At 28.2% G+C, this 22,785-nt stretch overlaps 1 protein-coding gene across 6 annotated transcripts in view; it reads right to left on the reverse strand.

Moving 5' to 3' along the window:
• Positions 1 to 22,785, reverse strand: part of LOC109602248 (formin-binding protein 1-like) — a 56,599-nt gene that overhangs the window by 8,123 nt on the left and 25,691 nt on the right. For all 6 annotated transcript variants that reach the window (XM_049965161.1, XM_049965160.1, XM_020018575.2 and 3 more), the window contains exons 2-3: positions 13,315 to 13,430; positions 5,332 to 5,382 (exon numbers count right to left, since the gene is read on the reverse strand). In XM_049965161.1, the coding sequence (XP_049821118.1) occupies positions 5,332 to 5,382; positions 13,315 to 13,430 (167 nt within the window). The remainder of the gene's footprint in view (positions 1 to 5,331; positions 5,383 to 13,314; positions 13,431 to 22,785) is intronic.

Consider the following 22,785-nt stretch of genomic DNA (forward strand, 5'->3'; position numbering starts at 1 on the left):
AATCGACTAAATCTGTACAGATCATTGAAATTCAATAAAGTAAAAGGTTGCACATAATTAAAAATATTGAATTACTTTCAATTTATCTTAAATAAGAAGCAAATATTGCATTTTAGTTTCGACCCAAATAATATATTATCTTTATTTTTAATTGAAACCAAAGTAGAGGTATATCACCGTTAATAATATTAATTATTGGGATTAATTTCCAATTAAAGAAATAAGAGATTCAACAATAAGCTTCTAACTTAATTCTTAAGCAAGTTTTTCTTATAAATACTTCTATTTTCTTAATATCTTATGGTCTAATATAAGCTCTTTAAGTAAATATTTAAATCCAATTCAAAATAATATCAATAAAAATTAAATTTTTAAACGATTAATTGACAAAAATTGAGCAATTTTAGATATTTATGTAACTCTAAATTACTATTAATAAAGTTATCAACTTAAATAATAAAGGTAAACAAATAAAATAAGGAACAGGAAATATTAATCCGGATAATATTCTACCTCTAAAAATAAAAAAAAATAACTCTCTTATACCCTTTAATATTTTTACTCCTGTTTCTCTAATACAATTTAAACTAATAAAATTAAATTGTCCAGTTATAGTGTAGTATACGATATGTCCACGATACACAGCAATAAACATTTAATATTTTATATCTAATTCAAGTAGTATACATTTTAAATTGTTATAATTGTAGCCACTATTATGTGTGGTGTCACTTGATAAAAAAGATACAAAATAAAATTGAAGGTATATATAAAAGACACCCTAGAAAAAGAATGAGATACAATAACCATTGTTATAGTAATTAAACGAAAGACATAAAGAATAAATTACAACAATTAAAAACATTTTAGTCTTATTTTTTAAGTACATTTTGGCCAAAACTATGTATGTTAAGTAAGATGTATAAAATTGAAAAAATATTTAAAAATTCAGTTAAAATAGAAATAATTCATATATAAATAATATTTAATGAAAAAAAAAAATAAATGGAAATTAAATGAAATCGTTAATTACTGACCAATTACGATAAGCTAAACAATTTATTTTGTTTATAAATAAAAATGATAAGTCCCTACTAATAACATTAAAATAATTCAACATTGCAGGTAATTGTTATTATCGATTAAAACATAAATCTACAAATGATATTAATTTCCTCGCAGTAATGATCACCGCTGGAAATAAAGATCCATAAATAATGCCAGATTAATGACCCAACCAAGAAAGTATTGTGCCTGAAAATAAAAAATTTCCGCGCCTTATAAACAAGTCGAAGGCGACTGGAACGTTAAATAAATATTCAATTGCAATTTCGCCAATGGCCGAAGGACTGTTTATCAATTGACGTTTAAGTGCTTCGAAACATTACGACGCGCATACAACAATGAAACAATCGAGTGTAAAAGAGAAAACGAGTTACATGCAGTTGGCGGAATCATTCTTCGCAGAGTTTCTGCATTCATAATTAGTTTAAAACTGTCGATTAGAAATTTTTGAGTTCACATCATTTTATAATTAGCGTCAGGAATTCGACAAAGTTTCACCATTACCCGCGATTAGGTACTCGTTTATGTGTACTTTCTTCACGCCGCCTTAACTGTGATCAATGCGTACGGATTCAGCAATTAAAATGACCGTGCGTGTGCGTAGAGATGCGGTTTTACTTAATGAAAGTTAAATCATTGAATTTTTTAACGGCTATTAACAAAAACAGGAGCACACACAAGGTTCATGGGTTTCTTTATTAGGTGAGTACACGTTGGCGTGCTCGTACATGCAAAAATCATAACCTGAACTATAATTTTGCATACATTACTGCACAAGAATAACGAGTTCTAATATGGTAATATGCTAATCATTTACATGTGTGCCGTATTAAACTAGTCGTACCAACTACGACGTACAGTTTTCGGTTGGGGCACACACAAAAAGAAACCGTAAACTTAAAATTATAGCTGTAACCTATGTACGTATGTAATTCTCAAGGAATTGTTCCATATACTTAGTGCGTCGTCATGGTACTGCGGACAAGAATAAAATTTTATCATGAGGATGTAAAGAGATTGACCGAGGATGTTCTAGGAAAGTTAAAATTGTGTATCTAAGTACAATGGTATATCAGTGGTCAAGGAGAAATAAATAAATTTATCAACAGACATTTTAATGATGGAGCCATACTTGTACAAAAATGAATAATCACATCTTTCATAGTGATATGCCTACTATAACTACTTTGTACATAATAAAAATGAAAGGCGTGAATGTATTACTTGATATGGAATATATTTTTTTAATAAAACCACTTATTAATTTGATGTAAAAATTAAATGGAAATTAATTGCAGTGATTATGCAAAAATTCTATGAATTAACTTTATTACAATACACAGAAAACTGCCACTCCTGTTGAAATATACCACAGTATTGGTCATTATTGCAGTAACTTTTTAAAATGTTAATTATTATGGCCATAACTATTTTATTTAGTGTGAACTGTTAAAATAATACAAATTTATTAATGTTGTTTTAAACTGTATTCTAAAAATTAACATGTTCTTGTTCTGTAAAACGTTGCACACATTTTTTCTAAAGTGAACTGGACATAAAATAATCATAACTTTAATTTTGAAAGGAAATATTTATTGACCATTTAATTAGACATTAAAATTTTGTATCATATCCCTTCTGTTTTATAAATTTGTCACTCAATTTTTAAGTTCAATTTGATTATCCACGATTCCACATATTTTCTATAGGGTTGATATGTGAACATTTTGAGGGACAAGACGAAACATTGATGCTTTAATTTTTTATCAGTCCGTTATAATTTTGGATTAGTGTTTGGACTGTTTTTAGAGAATTGAATTATCCAGTTATTGTGTTTCTTTGAAGACATTTGCCCAGTTTTAATTTAGTTAATAATTCTGGAGCTGACACTTTTTTACAGCGTATGATACAGTATCACTCTAACCCATTATTTAATAATTATAATAAGCAAAAGACCATTAATTGACTGAACCCGGTGCAATGGAATACTACACAGAAAATAGAAGAAAGGCTTAAGTAAACCTTTAAATTTTGTTTATTTAAACCAAATAAATTTAATATAAAAAGTTCACATATCATTAATTTTCTAGGATAACAAAAGATATAATTGAATTAAGAGTGTCTTCCACAACCATTTAAAACTACATTATAACTGTTCGAAAAAAAAACTGTGCCAAAAAAAGTAAATGGTCTATATCATATTGAGATATTTTGAGTCCATTGTGTTTGTAACTCTCTAAATCTAAAAGTGTTGGTGCTTCATTGTCGAGATTTTCTTCTTTGAAGCATCTTCCTCATATGCTCTACGAATTCAGCCAGTTTTGAGTATCTTCATACCATTACAATTTTGAATCTCAATTGCATGTAGTAAACTGGGCATTTTATTGGTCTTCTAGAATGTAAATAGACTTCATGTAATCTATTTCTTACAGTATACCAATTAACGACTAAATTACGTACTTGCTGTAACTCCGTTACCAACGTAGGTGTCCTTAGAAGAGGTTGTCTTCGAGCAATTAATATTAAATATCGATCCTGAATTGCTGTTTTACAGCGTCCACGACCTAGGTCTTGTTCAGCCAGACTACCAGTTTCTCTAAAACGCCTTCACAACCGACTAATGACACTTTGAGAACCACTAAACCTCTCAACTACCTCACTTTGCATTAAACGTTCCATCGTAATACACAATACTTTTGATACGATAGACACTTAACAGTTTGGTAGAATTAAATAAATGGAAATAATTATAAATATTTGAATAATTATGCGTATTTATATAGATTTTTAAACATAACAATAAGTAGGTGCAGTTAAAAATATGTAATATTTGCAACAAAAAATATATATGTAAGAAAATTATATGGACTTTTCTTGTATGTATTTTAACAAGTTGCTGCAATTGTCGCCACTACAGTAAATACATATTATGATAAAACGTGATTTATTTAGAAAACGTAAAGAAAAATATTGCGACAAATATATATTAATTAATTGCAGTGCAATGTTCCTCAAAGATGAACCAAAATCAATGTGATATAGCTCATAAAGACCTCAATAAAATGTTCATATGAATGTTATTAAGGTTGACTTCAAGAGTAATGTTTGCTCTAAACTTTACGACGATGATATTAAATGAAAACATCCCATTAATTGGATGACGTAATATAAAACAGACACATTGAGCACCCGACAAATTTGTCAATACAAACAATTTAGTTTCCTCTGTAAAATTGTACGGTGAGAACTATCGATTACAACATTCACTTATGAAAAACACCGAATGCAATCGATTGCAGTTAAATTCAATTAAAATAATTGAATAGTTATATAAATTGATTCACTTACATAAGTACTCAAAGATGTGATATGCGTAAGCAATATTATGATTACATTAAGCAATGTGGTTAGAAATCCTGGCCAAACCATCAATTATATTTAATTACTCAAACACCTTGAATCATTGAAAAAGACTAAACAAATTTTATTAGCGAAAGTGCGTATCGAAAACATATGGGGCAAACGATAATCTAAAATAATACACCTAACAAGCACTTATGTTAGAACGAACGTTGGTTAATTCAGAGGCTGTTATACAACAATTGATGTTATCCGGGGAATAGACACATTCCATTGCCAGAGAAAACATGCTTCTTATGATAAATTGGTCAATGCGAGCGCAACTGACATGCATCTGTTTCGAAATTGCAATGAAAAAACTAGAATTGCGCCTTATGATTCGAAGAAAGTTAATATGTGAATAATATTGCGTTATATTTTGGGAGCACAGGTATATTTGGGCGTTTTTATCAAGGATTTACAGTCCTGGGTATCAGTTAGAGTAAATATTTGTTAAATTTAAAACAATAAAAAGCCTTTCTGCCTAAACACAAAATATTTGTTGTTCCCATTTCGTTATAAAACAAAATTAATAACCGCACGTTACAGTGGCCGGCAAACCCAGTAATTAACAGATTAATCCACCTTATGTAATTAATTAATTGGAAGCGGCAGTACGAATATTTCGCATGTTGAAACATAATCGCTGGGCTATGACAATTAATAATTTTCATTACTTTCATTAACACTTCCTAACGGAATCGGGTGTTTTAATTTCCGAACGCGGATGGGACTTTCTCGTTCCGTGTACGAAGCGTTCACCCGGGCATTATTTGTTTGCATGCCTATAATTAGGCAACGCGTGTAAACACAGATCCCGACAGGCCTTCCCAAGATGTTTCCACGAATTAATGGAACGATACTCACTGATATTCCTCCTCCTCCTTCTTCTTCGGTTGGTAACTCTTCACTAGTCTCCTGAAACAAACAAATACTCATTAGTTTTAATATATGAAGCAAATGTGTGTAATTGTTGGTTTACACACGCCATCACTTGAAAATAGAAGTAATACTCTGCCAACTTATAAACTACGTTTGTTTACAAATATAACATAGAGGAGTTACTAATATTAAAATAATCTAATCTAAAAACCTTTTTGTTTTTGTCTGCATTGGCGAAAAATTGGGCCATATGTAAGACACAAATTTATGCTAATAAATCGATGTATATAAAATTGGTGTGAGCCTATAGCATCCAATCAGTGTCCATCTAAGGTGTTCATTAAAAAATTAATAATCCCATTAGTTTTAATATCATGAACCAGAAACATCGATTCCATTTGCGTAAGCCTTAAGAATCCAGCCAGTCTCCATCTACGGTGTCCATTAAAAATTAAACAAACACTCGAGTAATGAGCAAGTAGCATATGCTGACAATTTAATGGTTCGAAATTCGGCCCACACGCACACTTGAAACGCGTCGGCGACGCCGTTTGTCTCGTGCGGACGTTATAATTCCCCAACGTCTTCAATTCGAACTCCTATTATAATTTGTTGCACTGGCAAGCATATGTTTTTCACCGATACTTCTTGTTTGTGCGTGCATGTTTGTTTTGCTGGTGAACGATCGGTGTCAGATTTCTGACAGGCGGCCTTCTGAAGTGGCACATGCCAAACCAAAAATTACAGGGTGATTTATTCAATGATACATTACAATTTTATAGAGAACTACAAAAGAATTTTAGTCAGTGTTGTGACGTGATTTTAGCTAATTTATTAAAAATTTTCTTTACATTTTATTACTTATCAATAAAAAATAAAAATGTGAAATAAAATAGTTATAAGTATTTAAAGAGGGAAGAGGAAGTATCAGGTACCCTATTTAATATTTTGAAATATTAATGATTCCTGATATACAGTATTGGCAAAAAAATAGACAAATTTTTAATTTTTTTTTGTTCTGGTTATTATGTCAAAAAAAAATATTAATAATTAACTTCTCTTTATAAATTTAACAATTAGTTAAACAATAAAAAAAATAAAGAGTTTAATTACTAATGGTTATTTGTTTTGAGCTGTCAAAAAGTAGAGGAACAACTGCCATTTAAAGTTTTATTACTACAAATAATTTGGAATTAGTATATTGATTAATTCTACATTAATATAACGTAAAATTCTCATTATTATGAATAACTTCCAAACACCTTTGTCATGAAAAGCAATAGATGGTCAATAATATCTGGATTCATATTATGCAGAACTGTGAATAAATGTTGCTGATTATTATACTCTTTGTGTGTTATTTTGTTGTTTATTATCTCCCATAATTTTTCAATGGAGTTTAGATCGGGAAATTGCCATGGTCAGTTCAAAACATTAATTTTTTACCTTAAAAACCACTACTTCAAATATTTTAAAGTGTGCTTCGGGTCATTATTTTATTTAAAATAATGTTTTAGTGACTCTGACTTGTCTGATTTTCTCCCAAAGTAGTGTTTTTTTGAATGGCCTTCTTACCTTTTTGTAGTAATGTCTTACAGTTCTTAGAGAAACATTAATTCCAAGTTGTGTCTCAAGTAGACTTTTTATTTTGCTGGAACGCAGGAAAGGATCTTTTTTAGAGTAAAATTTGTTTATCCTGAAATCTACTGGTTCTAATTGGTTTTCTAGTTTTATTTTTCCTTCCACATTACCAAATCATTAAAATTGTTATGAAACACGGGTTACAATCGAGCGATATTGATTTTTCCCTCGTCGGATTGGAAGAACAATACAATCAGTGATTTTAATTTGAAAGATAATTTTTTTTCACGAGGCATTATATTAATTCAGTTTACTTTGGTGTATAAATTTAAACAAATCATATATATATACATAGAAAGTTATAAATGTGTATTTATTATGTAGCTATCAATAAAATAACATTTTGAAGACTATAAAGTATGTAATACATAATAGAATCAATAGTATTATGTATCGTATTAAGTTTTAATTTTAAGAAAAAATTCAGTTATTTGTGTTTGACAAAAGGGCTTTTACTTGCATTTTTAAAAAAGGTATGATTATACCATTCCAGAATAGTTTTGACAACATGTTCACCCATACGTTGTCCCACACGAAACATTATAGTTGTAGGGCTTGTCTTTGAGATATTTAATTTCAAATTTCATTTGAAATAAGGAAATTATAGGTATTTAAGTTGGGGAAAAGATAAAAAGAAATACCAAGTAAGCCAAATTTTGTAATAAAGGTTCCTGATAAGATACTTATTATTGATAATATTTAGTTAATCGTATCGAATAATCGATCTATACATATTATGAAAATTCCAATCAAAAGAAAAAAGTAATTGCATTTAAAGTAGTGAAAAGGGAAACGGACATATCAAACATCCTATTAAACATTTCTGAATACTGTTAATGATTCCTCATGGAATACTTCTGTTTTAACGAGTATACTAAAAATAAACTATTCAACTTTACAAGTATCTATTGCTAATATTGTCGATTTAGTCAGTCGTATTAAAATTTTATTGTCATTCCATTTCAAATAAAAACATTATAGGCATTTAAACTAGGAAAAAGGTAAATGGAGATACTAAACACCATAAATATTTTAAAATACTGTTTATTTTATAAGATATTCCTTCGTTAACGTATATGTTAAGAATGAACTCTTCAACTTTATAATTGTTGCTAATTTTAGTTAGTCACGTTGAATGATACGAACATTTTTTGGTTATTATATTGTCATAAGAAAATTATAGGCATTTAAGATGCAAAAAAAGTAAACGAAAACTGCAGACTCTCTATTTAACATTTTGGAATATTGTTAATGGTTCCTAACAGAAATTTTCTTTGTTAATATATTTAAAATTTGTACAAATAAAACTAAACCGGAAATGACTGATCATTGAAAATATCAGCAATATCATCCCAAATAAAATCAAATTGATGTTTTTTTTAGTCCCCTATTCATGAAATAATGATTAAAAGTAATAACTATTATTTTTGGTACGTGTCTGTTTATTTCTTAGTTAATCTTAAGACTCGGCAAACTTGTTCACTTTGACATTTAAGTCAATGAACAGTTCGAAACTTGCGCGTATCGATTAGTTTCCAACAGGTAATTTCTTGTAACGACCATTAGATTTATTAAAACAATCAGGTGATAAATCTGCACATATTGTGTCTAACGGCAACACGTCCACAATCCAGGTTGAGTCTTATTAAACTTGGACTAATCTATAAATTACATATTTAATAGACAATACCATATTTGCACACAAGATACATGACCCCAGGATAATAAATTAATTATGTGAATGCTGGGAAGGTCATGTGTAGCAAAAGCCGAGATAAGTATTTTCTTGTACACGTGATTATCAATCAATAGATCAGAAGTTCCAAATAGTGACTTGGAAATGTGTGAAATTTTATGTGTGCATTACGTGAAGGAATCCAGGGTAACACATACCAACCTCGTTTTCAATGCAATACATTTTTATGCAATGGACTAATTATAACTTTGTTAGTCACTGCATATGTCAGTCGTCTAATCAAATATTTTAATACTTAATTTACACCTTGTTTTGGTTTAATAACTTCCTCAAAATCAGAAATTATAAAACATAGGAGATATTCGTATTAATTAATTACTAAAAAATTGACAGGAAAGTAGAACGACCAATAATAAATAAATCTTCAATACAATAAATTAATTTTACGACAGCATATGCGTATTATAAAATTACACCGGTTATCCCGTTTCTTGGAGACCTCTGGTTCGAAATCGAATAGATAGCGCTTGGAGTCGTGAAACCGAAAATAGCTTAAGGTTATTGAGTGTGTAACGTTGTGTTCTATGCACTCGACGATAGTTAATTATCTGGTTCGCTTCTGTTTCGCAGGATACGGAGAACACGAAACGTTCCGGACCAACAATTTATTTACGAACATATTTCACGTGGCCTCAAAACATTCTTCTGGATAGCAATTTGTCTCGCTGGTTTCTAGAGTTTTTATACATAAAACGGCTTAAAGAGGCTGTATTTCAATGTTGGTGTAATCTTTATGGCAGCCCAAAACCGTCAGGAGCTAATCTTGCGTTATCTGTTTGAAAATTTTCTCAGTCGCAGACATTTCATGGAACTGACAGCCTCCCGGGCTGGATAACATCAACGAAATGAAAAGGATTGTGGTTTATTGTGGCGGCCAGACACCATTGTGGGGACTAGCCGCGGCATCGAATGGCACAAATATCCCGTCCATTAATTTTGTATTATACGAGAAGACAAGGAGGCGCATTTTTATTTCCGATGTCGTAGGTTGTGGCCTAAAATATTCACGAACAATCAAATTGTGGAGCATTTTGTGCGACTTGTCCGATTTGGCCCCGGTACCGGCTCCAGAACGAGTGGCCGTCCTTTGTTGGATGTTTACGTAGGCGCCAACGGTCGCTGATCCTGAGCAAGCGACGTTGACCATGGGCCGGACGGTTTTGCGAAACAAACGTCGAGTTGTTGCCGTTTCGTCGCCGAGAAAAAACAACGTACCCATGCACGAGGAGTAAATTGGATGTAGGAAGCGACTCTGCGTAAGCGTGTCGCTCTATTAAAAAATAAACTGAGCAAACGACAATATGGCACGTAACACATTGACATGTCACCTACGCAGTCACCTGTTTGTATTACATCCAAACGATGTTGGGGAGAAAATCAGATCAAATCAGATAACGGAGAGTGTAGTAATCTAATCGAGTTATTTACAAATCTTGCCGGTTATCTAACTAATTAAATGAGAAAAATTAATTGCACTTAAAGAAAAAAGAATAAATTATGATATTAATCAGGATGTAAATTCTTAATTGTGATTAATACTCTACTTTACAAGAATGAATAACTACACTACTAACTATTACACTCTGTACTTTCAAGGATGATGTTTATTGATGTTTAAATTAACAAAACATTAAATCCCACACAATCATCCAAATCTTATTCTAGCGTTTGGGTACAGGTGTTCAGTAAAAATCGCACAATAAACAACACTCCGTTTAAAATCGGCAATTAATTAAAATACTATTAATTGATTACACGTATATAATGGAATGGTTATGGCAATCCAAGTACGATAATTATTTTCAAGGTAAGCCGCAGTGTAGCTTCTCTTTTGTGGTGATATTTACCAACAAATGTTTCATTTTACTTTTATGGAACGACCACAATAATAAATCGAGTATGTGTTAGCACATCAATATTTTTCGCAATTTAAATTGCACACACGCATTTGAGATCCATTCAGTACTAAATTTTCTTACCATATTTAAAAATAATTTTTAATGGCAAAAATTTCTGTTTACTTATTCTATAATTTTATTTAAACTGAATATAAAAACATTTTAACAAGTAAAATAACTTAATAAAATTTTGTTGTTTTAACTGAATATAAAAATATTTGACTAACATGTAACATATTTTGTCTATTTAATTTATTAGAGAAATTTTTTTTTAATCTGTTTCAACTGAATATACAAAAGTATATAAATAAGTATAGCAATAAGTAAATTCTTGACTATTATTTTTTTATGATTCGAATATTTTTTGAACAAAATTGAATTATTTTAACAGAATATGAGAATGACTTTAACAAGCAACTTTTTAATTAAAAAAAGTATTAACCAAAACATTTTTTTCTTGGATTTCTTTAATTATACGAATATTTCATTCTTTCAACTGAATATAAAAACAATTTTAACAAGCAAAACGTTTTTCTTTTTGAGTTTTTTACTGTTCTTCTTTTATTTTGAAGCCAATAAAATTTTATTATCTTATCTTAATATAAAAATTAACAAGCTATTTTTTAATTATTATATTTTAACTGAATATAACTAATTTTAACAAGAAATATTTTAATCAATAACTATTATGCAAAACATCTTTTATTTTTTTATTCTTTTACTTTTTTTTGAAGTGAATAAAATTTGTTGTTGTTTTATCAAAATATAAATTATTATTTTAATTAAATATAAAAAATTAAGAAGTTATATTTTAATAAAAATAATCATGAGCAAATAATTTTTCTCTTTGTTTTTTTATAATATATTTTTGGAGTGAACAAACAAAATTGTTTGTTGAATATAACTAATTTTAAGAAACATTATTTTAATCACATTAATCCATTAATAATTTTGATTAATTATAGACACGAAAAATGGAATTAAATATATTTATATTTAAAAATATAAATTTTTTCAATATGTTTTTTATCAAATTTTAAAATAAATTAATATAAAAGTTGTCGAATTAATTTTAAATTAATAATTTGAAAATTAAGAAATAAATTAAAATATATTTTTTTTCAAATTTTAAAATACATTAATGTAAAAGTTTATATGGAATTTGAAAAATTCATTAATAATTTTAAAATTAGAACCATTTTTTAAACAGAGACATAAGATATATAAAAATAAATTGAAATTAAATATATTTATTTTTAGTTTTATAATTTTAATAAAAATAAGTTAAATTAATATATATTATATTATATATAATAAATTAATGCAAAAGTTTATATCAAATTTGAAAAATTCATTATATACATAAAATTCATAAAAGAAAATTGAAATTAAATATATTACATTTTAAATTAAATTAATGTAAAGGTGTCGAATATGAAAAATGCATTAATAATTTAATAATATAAAATTTTCAATTAGTTTCATAATTTTATAATTTTAATAAAAAAAATTAATGATTTTTTTAAAATTTTAAAATAAATTTATGTAAAAGTTGAAATTTGAAAAATCCACTAATACTTTTAAAATTTCGAATCATTTTATCATTTTGTATTAATTATATACATAAAATTCATAAAAATAGATTGAAATTAAATATATTTATATTTAGTACTTTAAAGCTTTAATTAATATAATTTTAATAAAAAATTTTATTACATTTTAATTATTTATTTTTATAAAAACGTTTTTATAACAAACAATATTTCAGTAAAATAGATTTGATTAAAATATTTCTCTCCTCAATTGCTTATTATTTCTTTGTTTATTTATTTTTTTATTTTATATTAATTTATTAATTTAAGAGATATGTATAAACATTTTACAACAGACAATTACATTTAATAGTGTTCTTTTAAATTTATTACGATAATAGACACTACAAGTAACTGTAGTATAAAAAACCGATGCACATATTTCCTTAACATTAAAAATCACTTAGACAAAGCAATCAATTAATTCTGTACGATAACTGAACGCTATAATGAGTTGGAAAAACACAATATGTCTCGAAAACACATTTCAAAACAAAAATTACAAAAATTACTGGAATTATCATTGAAACTTTTGTTAGCTGCGTGAGTCAGTGTTTGAATTTATAACCACAAACTGCCATGAAATTTTAATCTCGCATTTTTCTGAGCGATTGTTGGAAACTTCACATGATCCAAACTGTGGCGAGCACAATGCAACACGCTAATGGGAATGGTAAGAAGCCGCAATTATGCTCACTTTTATTACGGATGACGAAGAAAAATCCCATGGCCCGACGGATGCAAGTGGAATTCAATCGTGCATTCACAACGTAGATCTATGCAAAACTTGACGTGTTGTGGGAACGACAGGTTGAAATTCAAGGATTTGCTTGTGCTTTATTTATATTAGATTTGCCCGGCAATATAACTTGTGAATCACAAGCTTGATTTGATAATATTTCGCGACGGAGGATGTCAATTTTCGTTGAACAAATTTATCAGTGCCGGGATAATTACGAATTTGTCTGCGAATCTCATTTGCATGTCTGTAGTAGGGACGAGTGGGTCAATTAATCTAAATTGTGTTTTACATCCCGGTTCGACATTGATTGAAGACAAAGGGAAAACAATTCGACCTTACCTTAATTTGGTTGCATATTCGGACTCTATTAACGCTCGATCCTTGACGAAGTGACCAAACTTCTCTAAAAAATCGATGCCTTTCAGTGTGTGCAGCGATAGATTATCGTATTGATCCTGCAACAAAGAACAACTTTAACATTTTGGTACTGAATTAAGTTGAAGGTCATAATTGTTACTAATCAGATTTTCTTGTTTTAATAAACTATAAAATTACATTTGTATTGATAATTATTTTCATATTTACACCTTTAAAGTAATCACATAATAAAACTCATTATAATATTCAAGATGAATAAAATATTTTTGTATTAAACCTAGAATTAATAAAAGAAGCCTCCAGAAAGAGCAGTTTGTCCAAATTAATAATATATAAAATTAGAAATATTTAAAACACTATCACAAATTTCAAAAAATATATTTTTCCTGATTCAAATATGTATGAAATTTAGTAGTCAAAATTATTGATATTTTAAATTATTTGATTTGCATTTGTCATCGTAATATTTATACTTAGATAAGTATCAAGTGACTATTATTTATTAATTATATTAAGATTATTGGGTCATCAGATGAAATTTTTATATTCTCACGACATTTATATAAAAATCTCCAAACATGATAATATATTTTTATAACCCAAATCAAACAAAACACGTTTGTTATGAAAATATATTTAACATAAAAATAAAAGATAAATATAACAAGGTCGTTGCAAATATATTGAATTATACAATGAAAAACGTTTGAAGAACATCTCATATCTTAAATTATTAATAAATTTTCTCAGGAGTAAATTCGTTAAAAATATTTTGTGTTTGAGTTTAAAATATTAATATACATTTCTTATTAGTATTTTTTTTTCTAAACTAATCTTTTATACTGTTAATTATTAAAAAAACTAATAAATACACAAAATATTTAAAAACGATTGGGCCAAGCAATATTTTAATCAAAAATATTTTTCTTTTTAAGCTTTTATTGTTCGAATATGTTTGTTTAATTATTTTTTATTTTAACTAAGATATAATAGACTTTAACAACAATATTTTAATACCATGTACCTAGTAAAAAAACATTTTTCTGTTTTATTTATTTATTATTCGATTAATTTTTTGTTTTAATTTAAATATTTTGTTATTTTAATTGAATGTAAAAACAATTTTAACAAAGAACATTGTAATTAAGAATTATTAGGCCAAGTATTTTTGCCCTTTGATGTTTTTTTATTATTCGAATATTTTTTATGAAGTAAAAATATATAAACCTCCTGTTTATTTTATATTATCATTAATTTTGCAAGATTTCTGTATTCATTTGGAAATTATGGAAATTGATATATTTAACAATCGAATAATGATTTTGACAATTATTAGATATTTATTTTAAATATTAAAATATATAGAACAGTATCAAAATCAATGGGGTTGTTCGAATTTTTAAAATTATACTTTGTTATTCTAATAAAAAGACTAATTTTAATTTGTAATAAACAAATTTTTTTTTTAATATTATTTGTAAAATTTCTAATAATATTTTATAATAATACTAAAAGTAATCATAAATTAATTCATCATCATTTAAATTTAATTTAATACATTCATGTAATTGTAATGCAAAAATGTAAGTGTGGCAATTAATAGGAGGAAGTATTTTATTTCAAAGTCTAGAATATAAACAAAATATCCGGAGACGAAAAAGAAAGAAGACACAACAGGATACCAATGTTATGAACGTTTCCGTGCAAGCGGATGTTTAATACAAAAAGGCAACTTCAACAGTGGACTTCAGTAATAAATAGACTTTTTTTGATAAAAACCGCAACCTTACACCTACTTTCAGTCAACGCTCGTCTAGTTTCAAAGCTAAAAACTCCATTGCCATAAACGATTCGTCTCGGAATATAAAAAACGAGCAGTTAATATCATAATTACAGCACCAATGAAGTAATTTACGCAAAACCGCCATTCCATTCGAAAATAAGCCAATTATTTAACGGATTATATTAGTATTATTTTCAGTGGAGATGTAGGATGTTATGTGGAGCATGAAATTCAATTTACTGGGTCGAATGGTCGTTAATGGCGAAAAAAACTCGGCCATTGGAAACCTTACGTTGTCTCCAGCTCTACCATAGATCTGAAGTGTCAGAGAGGGCTCTAATCTCGCCCCCTTTTAAATATCGTACCCCAGATAATTGGTTATTTCGGGGGACGATACATTTTCGGTTGCGTTCAAAATTAGATTGCGACCTTCAACTCGTATCCTGAAGGTGGATATGGGGAGTTCATTGTAATGCCACTTCGGAATTGTTGAGAAAAAAGCGTGGAGCGTTCTAAAAATAAACGAGACATACAAAACAAAATACTTTAAAAGTTAATAGGGCTCGACCGATGGCAAATATTTTTCTATCTATGCCGATGTTTCCACTTATCAATCGATGGATTCCCGAAGGTTTACAAAGAAACTAATGTGCTGTTTAGCCTATATAAATGTATATATAAATTTGACATGATTATACTATTATTTAAATAGAAATGTCTTATAAAAGTAGCAAAATATTATAAATTATACAAATATACCAAAAATCTACATTTTTTATATACAGAATGTCCCAGACTGGTTATCTTTGGCCGACAAAACTGAGAAAAATTGACTTAAATGTTCAGAATTCTATTTTTTAACATTTTAATTGCAAATTGCATTGAACATAAAATAACCACGAATGGCAGACTTCAAAATTAATTTTTTACAAGCTTTACATTCGATAATAATTTAATCAAGGAAAAAAAATAAAAATATCGGCACAACACCGATAGACACATTAGCGTAGATTTTGCTGATAACAGATGGCGAAGCCGTTGATATAATTTTTGGGTCATCGGACGAGCCCTAAAAATTATAAACACTTCTTTGACGAAAGCGACATAAATGTGATTTAATTAAATTTGAAATTGAACGCATGCCCTTTGTAAAATTATTCACGGTTCGTACCCAGAACACACTTTTAAAATAGATTTATTTCAGGAATAAACGGACTACTATGAATAATGCATAATTCAACGTTGAATAAATTGTTGTAATTGTTGTTTATACAAATACGCATTAGGAATGCGCATTAGGTAATAGAAATACGACAGTTGTAAAAGTAACGTACACGGGAATATTTCAGTTGCATGCAAATTTAAATTAACTTTTACTCGACGATTTATTAATTAATTATTGAAGGTGGAGTATAGTATTGTAACATACATATGCATGTATATACATAGCCGATTTGCACCTCTGTTAATTCAATAATATGTGGACAATGTTTGTTAATGATTAGTTAAAGAAATTACTAACTTCAAGGAATTATTTCTTGACCATTCCGTCACTGTGGCCTTCTAGTTAGTCTTTTTTGCAAAACTACTATTTTGGTCAAAAGAGTCATAGTTTTATATGTCGATATAATTTAACTTAATGAGTTACAATGAACGGTTGTGGGGGAAAACTCTTTCAGTAATATAAATATTTACCGGCATATGTTTGCTTTTTTTTAATTTCTGCATCGACAAATATTTATCACATATGCAGGAATTAATAGAACATCAAATAGAGATGACACACATATGCAAAATGCGTTATCTCTTAATTCCCCCAATTTATTACGGGGTTTGGTAATAAATAATTAAAATGATGCAGATAGAATTGTTTTCATTTAGAAGCTTTCGTGACTGAAACGATTATTTGCTATTATATCAGATTATTAATTACAATTTAGGTATTTTGTCATTGAATCAAAACTATAGTTACAAATCCATATGTTATTATGGCAAGATACTACAAAATAAAATTTATTCAAATTGATTAAATTGTTTGTTCGTTACAATTTGTCTTTGCTCCTATTTTTTTTTTTTTTTTTTTTTTTTGGAACAAAGAGGGGGAAATCTACAAGACGTAGTGCCGGACTTTACCGACTAAAAACCCCTCTCCGGGCACCGATCCGAAGATCATGGCCTAAGAGTAGTTAACCATAAAGGTTTAGGAAAATAGAAAGAAGGGAAAAATTAAGAGGTACGTAGCAATTGCTACATAGTAAAGAAAAGATGTCCCAAAGAGACGCAGAGGTCTAGACAGCCAAGAGACAAGGTCTCTTTTATCTGTCGGATTCACAGGGTTGGATGTCATGCAAGCATGCAATCTCCGGATTAGAGTGTTGAAAGATAGATCTCCGGAGATTGAGGGCATGCTTTTTGCTCCTATTAATTTGACACATTTTAATTATAATAGCTTAAACAAAAACAGTTCTATTACAAATTCACTCAAGAAAAATCTAATTTTTAACTATAAATAAAATTAGTTTTATCATCATCATAATCATCATTTGAATTTTACTAGTTAGTTAGACATCTTTAAAAATTGCTATGCTCTCCAAAGATGAGGTCTTAGTTTTAATAGGAAAGTCATCGTCATCTGAGTTTTCCATTTTTTCTTCAGTTCCATATGGCAAAATCTATATCTCGCCATTATTTGATCGTTCTGAAAATTTCTTGTAGGAAATTGTACGCTCTACAAAAAAGTATATTTCAAATATATATTTTTAGGAACATTACAAAAAAGGTTATTTATGTTAAAGGATAAATTTAAAATATTTAGTGCCATATGGAACTGGAAAAAAAAATGGAAAACTGGAGGATTCCCTATTAAAATTAAGATCTTTTTCCAATGTCGGAAGTTAAAAAAAATAGTCGATTTTTTTGGCCTACCCTAATATCAACGTCACATGTTTTAATAAAATTGCATCATAAACTAAGAGACTAATTAAAATATGGAATAAAATGTAAAAAGAAAATGAAACATGTGGGAAGAATTTCAGTATGAATTATATCTTAAAATTTCTGGTTTCTAACTTAAATGAGGTAAACGCAACTAAACTTTAAAATTTGTTTAAATAAAAATAAAAAGCAGACAACAATTTTTGCGTTACGTAACTTAAAATATACATTATCAAGTCGAACCCGACCGCAAATAATTTAATGAACGATAACAACTTGTTGATAAACATTATGCATTTATTCAATTTAAAGGTAATTTATTTGGCATACATTCGAAACAGCTGGGAACGTTTTCCCCCCTCGGTAAACAAACTTAAAAATCCAAACACGGAAAACTACTTTGTCACTTCGCAACAGCTCGACCATTGCAATAAACAGATTCAACGTGTAGGTGGCCCAAAAAAATTCAACCAAACTGTAGGAGTGAAGAATCTGTTAACTGAATGCATAATATTTTCGATTTCAAAGTAAAAGTAATAATGCGTGACTGACATAAGGAATCGCACACAATTCTGATGTTTGCTTATGGTAATTCGAGCACCGAAGAAAGTTTTTATTTTATAATAATCCAAGTGTGTTTACGAAACGATCGGTCACAATTTTAAATGGGAAATTAAACATTAGGCAAATTTATTTTATGGTTAAGTTGAGCATTTTGTGGGTGGCCAATGACCAAGGGTTTGGGTAGTATCTTATTAAAAATGGAATTTGAAGACTTGTATATATGGAAATATGTTTCTTTGTCTAATTAGATTTTTTCTTCATTTATTTTAATTTTTTAAATTACATGAAAAAATTCCAACTTAAATGTGTGATAGCAATGGATAAACAACAGTGATATAAAAAATAATTATTAATATAATTAATAAATAAAATTTATTATTATATGTCTATAAATATTTATTTTAGCTATAGGTTAAGTTATAACATATCAGTGGAGCATAAAAATGGAATGGTGTGTAAATTTTACAGTATTTCTATTTGAAATAAGAATGTTGTTGGCATTTGAAGTTGAAAAGAGTTAATAAAAGTACCAAATATCCTTTACATCTCTATAAATATTTATTTTACCTCTAGATTAAGTTAAGTGGAACATAAATGTCGAATGATGGGTAAATTTTATAGTGTTACCATTTGAAATATGAAATTTGTTATTACGTTAAGTGGTAAAATAGTAAACGAAAATAATAAGCACCCTTTGCATCTCTGTAAATATATATTTTAACTATAGGATGTGATTATATTAGAGAAAATAAAATTCTTAGTTTAATAGAGTGTGCAATTTTTTTCTCGTTTCCATGAAAAATAAGAAAGTTGTTGGCATTTGAAGTTCAAAAAAGTAAATAAAAATACCAAACATCCTTTACATATCTAAAAATATTTATTACAGTTTCAGATTAAATTACAATATATCAGTGGATCATAAAAGTTGAATGATGTGTAAATTTTACAATGTTTCCATTTGAAATAAAAAAGTTCCATGAGAAATAAGTAAGTTGTTGGCATTCGAAGTTGAAAAAAGTAAATAAAAATGTCAAACAATCTCTATAAATATTTATTTTAACTATAGGATATGCTGCCATATATCACATCATATGAAATAAGAAGTTATTGGCATTTAAAGTAGCAAAATAGTAAACAAAAATACCAAACATCTTTTACCCCTCTCTTAATATTTATTTTAACTATAGAATATGTTACATATAATGGAGAATAAAATTCTACGTTGATTGGTGTCAACATTTCATGGTGGTTCCCTTTGCAGTAAGAAAGTCATTGACTTTTAAAGTAAGAAAAAAACAGTTTAAAATTTTTAAATAATAATGAATATCAATGCCTCTTCAAAGGATACACTTTTGTTAATATTTTTTGTCACTCCATGTCTGAAAGTTTAGGATAAATTTAAGTAGAATTGAAAAATATAATGATATTTATAGAAAAATAGATAACATAAATAGATAATATAAGTCCTTTTAATGATTTTCCTAAATATAACCTCGTTGATCACACCATATTTGAATGTTGATCATAAACAAAAAGATATCTAATCTAATCAATTGCATTAAGGCAAAATATATTGGGTGATAAGCAGAAACTGCGTGTTCGCATTTGCAGAGTGTCAATAAAAGCAAAAATATGTAGAAACAGTGCTTTGATGGTGTGCACGTTTGACCGCGGTCAAAACGGAAATGCCTCTCATCCCGATCCACCTCTGCATCTGCATCTCGAATCGAACGCAATTAATCTCACTTGCGCACCTGTCGACCGTTTTTCCCATCCACAAGGTTACAAAAAGGTGAACCGCTCTCCAAAACCTCAACGGCAAACGCCCAAAAAACGACTCAAAAAATAAATAAATCGCAACATCGAATGAGAAAAACACCATTCGCGTTGGTGTATGTATGTGTGTGTGTGTGTGTGTGTGTGTGTTAAACGTTCTAAATCACAATGACAGATTGATGTATATGAAGTTAAAAAATCAGAAATAAACATGACGCGTCCAGACAAAGTCGTGATGTTCCAAAGATTGCGGTCGTGTGCGTGCAAAATAAATACCAGTCGTTATTTTTCATTCTTGATCGTCCAACACACACACACAGGTACGCGGGATCGTTTATCGAAGAATTCGTTACAAAATGTAAATTAGCCTCGTAATCAGCATGCAAAAAGAGTTCGTGCTTGTGCCTTGACTGGCTGATAATCAGTCGTTGGAATGCTTTGTTTACTGGGTTTATAAACTAATGCAGCGACGAGTGGCTGTGATTTCCAAACCGCGAATTGCGACTCGTGTGCGGAAACGCATTTTATAAAAGCACGCAGCTAAAACTTAAATAAAAGCACACGGATTTACATCGAGAACGTAAAGTATGTACGAACAAGTGAAGAAAGAAATCGATTTCCTTGGGTTTATTAAGGTACACACCTATATAATTTCTTGTCACGTCAATTTAGCATCTCTGACAGTTATTAATTTGTCTCAGAAAAAACTGGTTTTGTTGATAAAACTGACCGGTTATCAATTTCGATTTAATGAGGACTATCGCAAATTGATCTCGATATGTAGAAACTAAGTTGCCAATGGATGTGTCACATGCATTAATAATGCCATTTGCATTCGCTATGTCACAATTTACATGTTAGTATTCAAAAAGACCAAGTAATTAACATCAAGTAAATTATATAGCTCGTTTAATATGAAATCATAATTATAATGGAGGGAAACCAACAAATTCCTTGAATATTATGCAGACCATTAGTCCCTTTCCATACAAATCTTATCATAAGTCTATAGAGTTAATTTAATTTAAACTGTGTTATTCACATATTGTTAATTAAATACATAAACAAGTATGTTTTCCACTGGCGACAGAAATTAAATAATATAAATGTATGTACTTAAGATTGTTATAAAATGAAAATAGTAATTTTAGAATCTAAAAATAATCATATATATTGTGGTCCATTTAAGCTGTAAAGGCTCCAACACCTTTTTTTATTTAATTATTAATTTTTATAATTTATATGTATACCTATATATATGGTATATTAACAGAAACACATTTTTTTAACGAAATTATGTTTCTCTGTAAACTAACTAAATTATGAAAAATATTGTATTTGAAAAATATCTGAGAATATGAGATCATCATAAATTTCCAGACTTTTTCTGTCTCTCGATTGGTAGATATTCAAACAATGGTCACGAAAGCCTTAAGCTTTACATTATTTTCTAATATACTATAAAAAAATAAATAAATTAGAAAAATATATATTTTTTTAATTTTGCCACATACACAATTAATAATAATAATATATTATTCAATATTTCATCAATCATTTTAAAGAACGATATTGAATGACACTTATTTTTTCATAAAAATTGCCCCATTTAATATTTGTTGCATTTTTAATCATAAGAAATGTTATAAAATGATGTAGAGAACAACTTACAGCATCTATAAAATATATTTTTTGAACTACTGTTCATTATAATTATAAATAAAGAAGTTACATGGAGGTTTTCCTCTGAAATGGGTCTGTGTGTATATGTTCTTTCAAATATAATACATATTTTTTAACAATCAATAGATCAATTTGGAATATTGGAGTCATATAATTTTTCAAAAATAATTTGCTACTATAATTTTCTAATAAAACTAATTGCGAGATTGTACTAACAAAATTAAAACTTCTACTTTCAATTAAATATTACTTAAAAAAATTGTTACAAATTAGGTTATTTTATTAAATTAGGCATTTATTTTCAATGAGTATATTAAACAAAAAACATATTTACCATATTGAGCTCATGTAAAATATTTTTCAAAAATAAATTGAGATGCTAGTTTTCTAATGGAATAATTGTTATATTGTATAAACAAAATTATAACTTCTGTTTTCAATTAAGACTATTATAAATTCTGAAATAAATATCACTTAAAAAAATAATTACAAATTACATTATTTAATTAAATTATTTATTTTCAATATTTACATTAAACAAAAAAATATATTTACCATATTTATATAATATATTTACTACTACTAAAGCTTTGTAACAGAACTAATTGTGTCATTGTACCAACTAAATTAAAATTTCTGCTTTCAATTAAGATAATTATAAATTATGAAGTAAATATTACTTAAAAAAATAA

Source organism: Aethina tumida, chromosome 3 (genome assembly GCF_024364675.1).
Source record: "Aethina tumida isolate Nest 87 chromosome 3, icAetTumi1.1, whole genome shotgun sequence".
NCBI lineage: Eukaryota > Metazoa > Arthropoda > Insecta > Coleoptera > Nitidulidae > Aethina > Aethina tumida.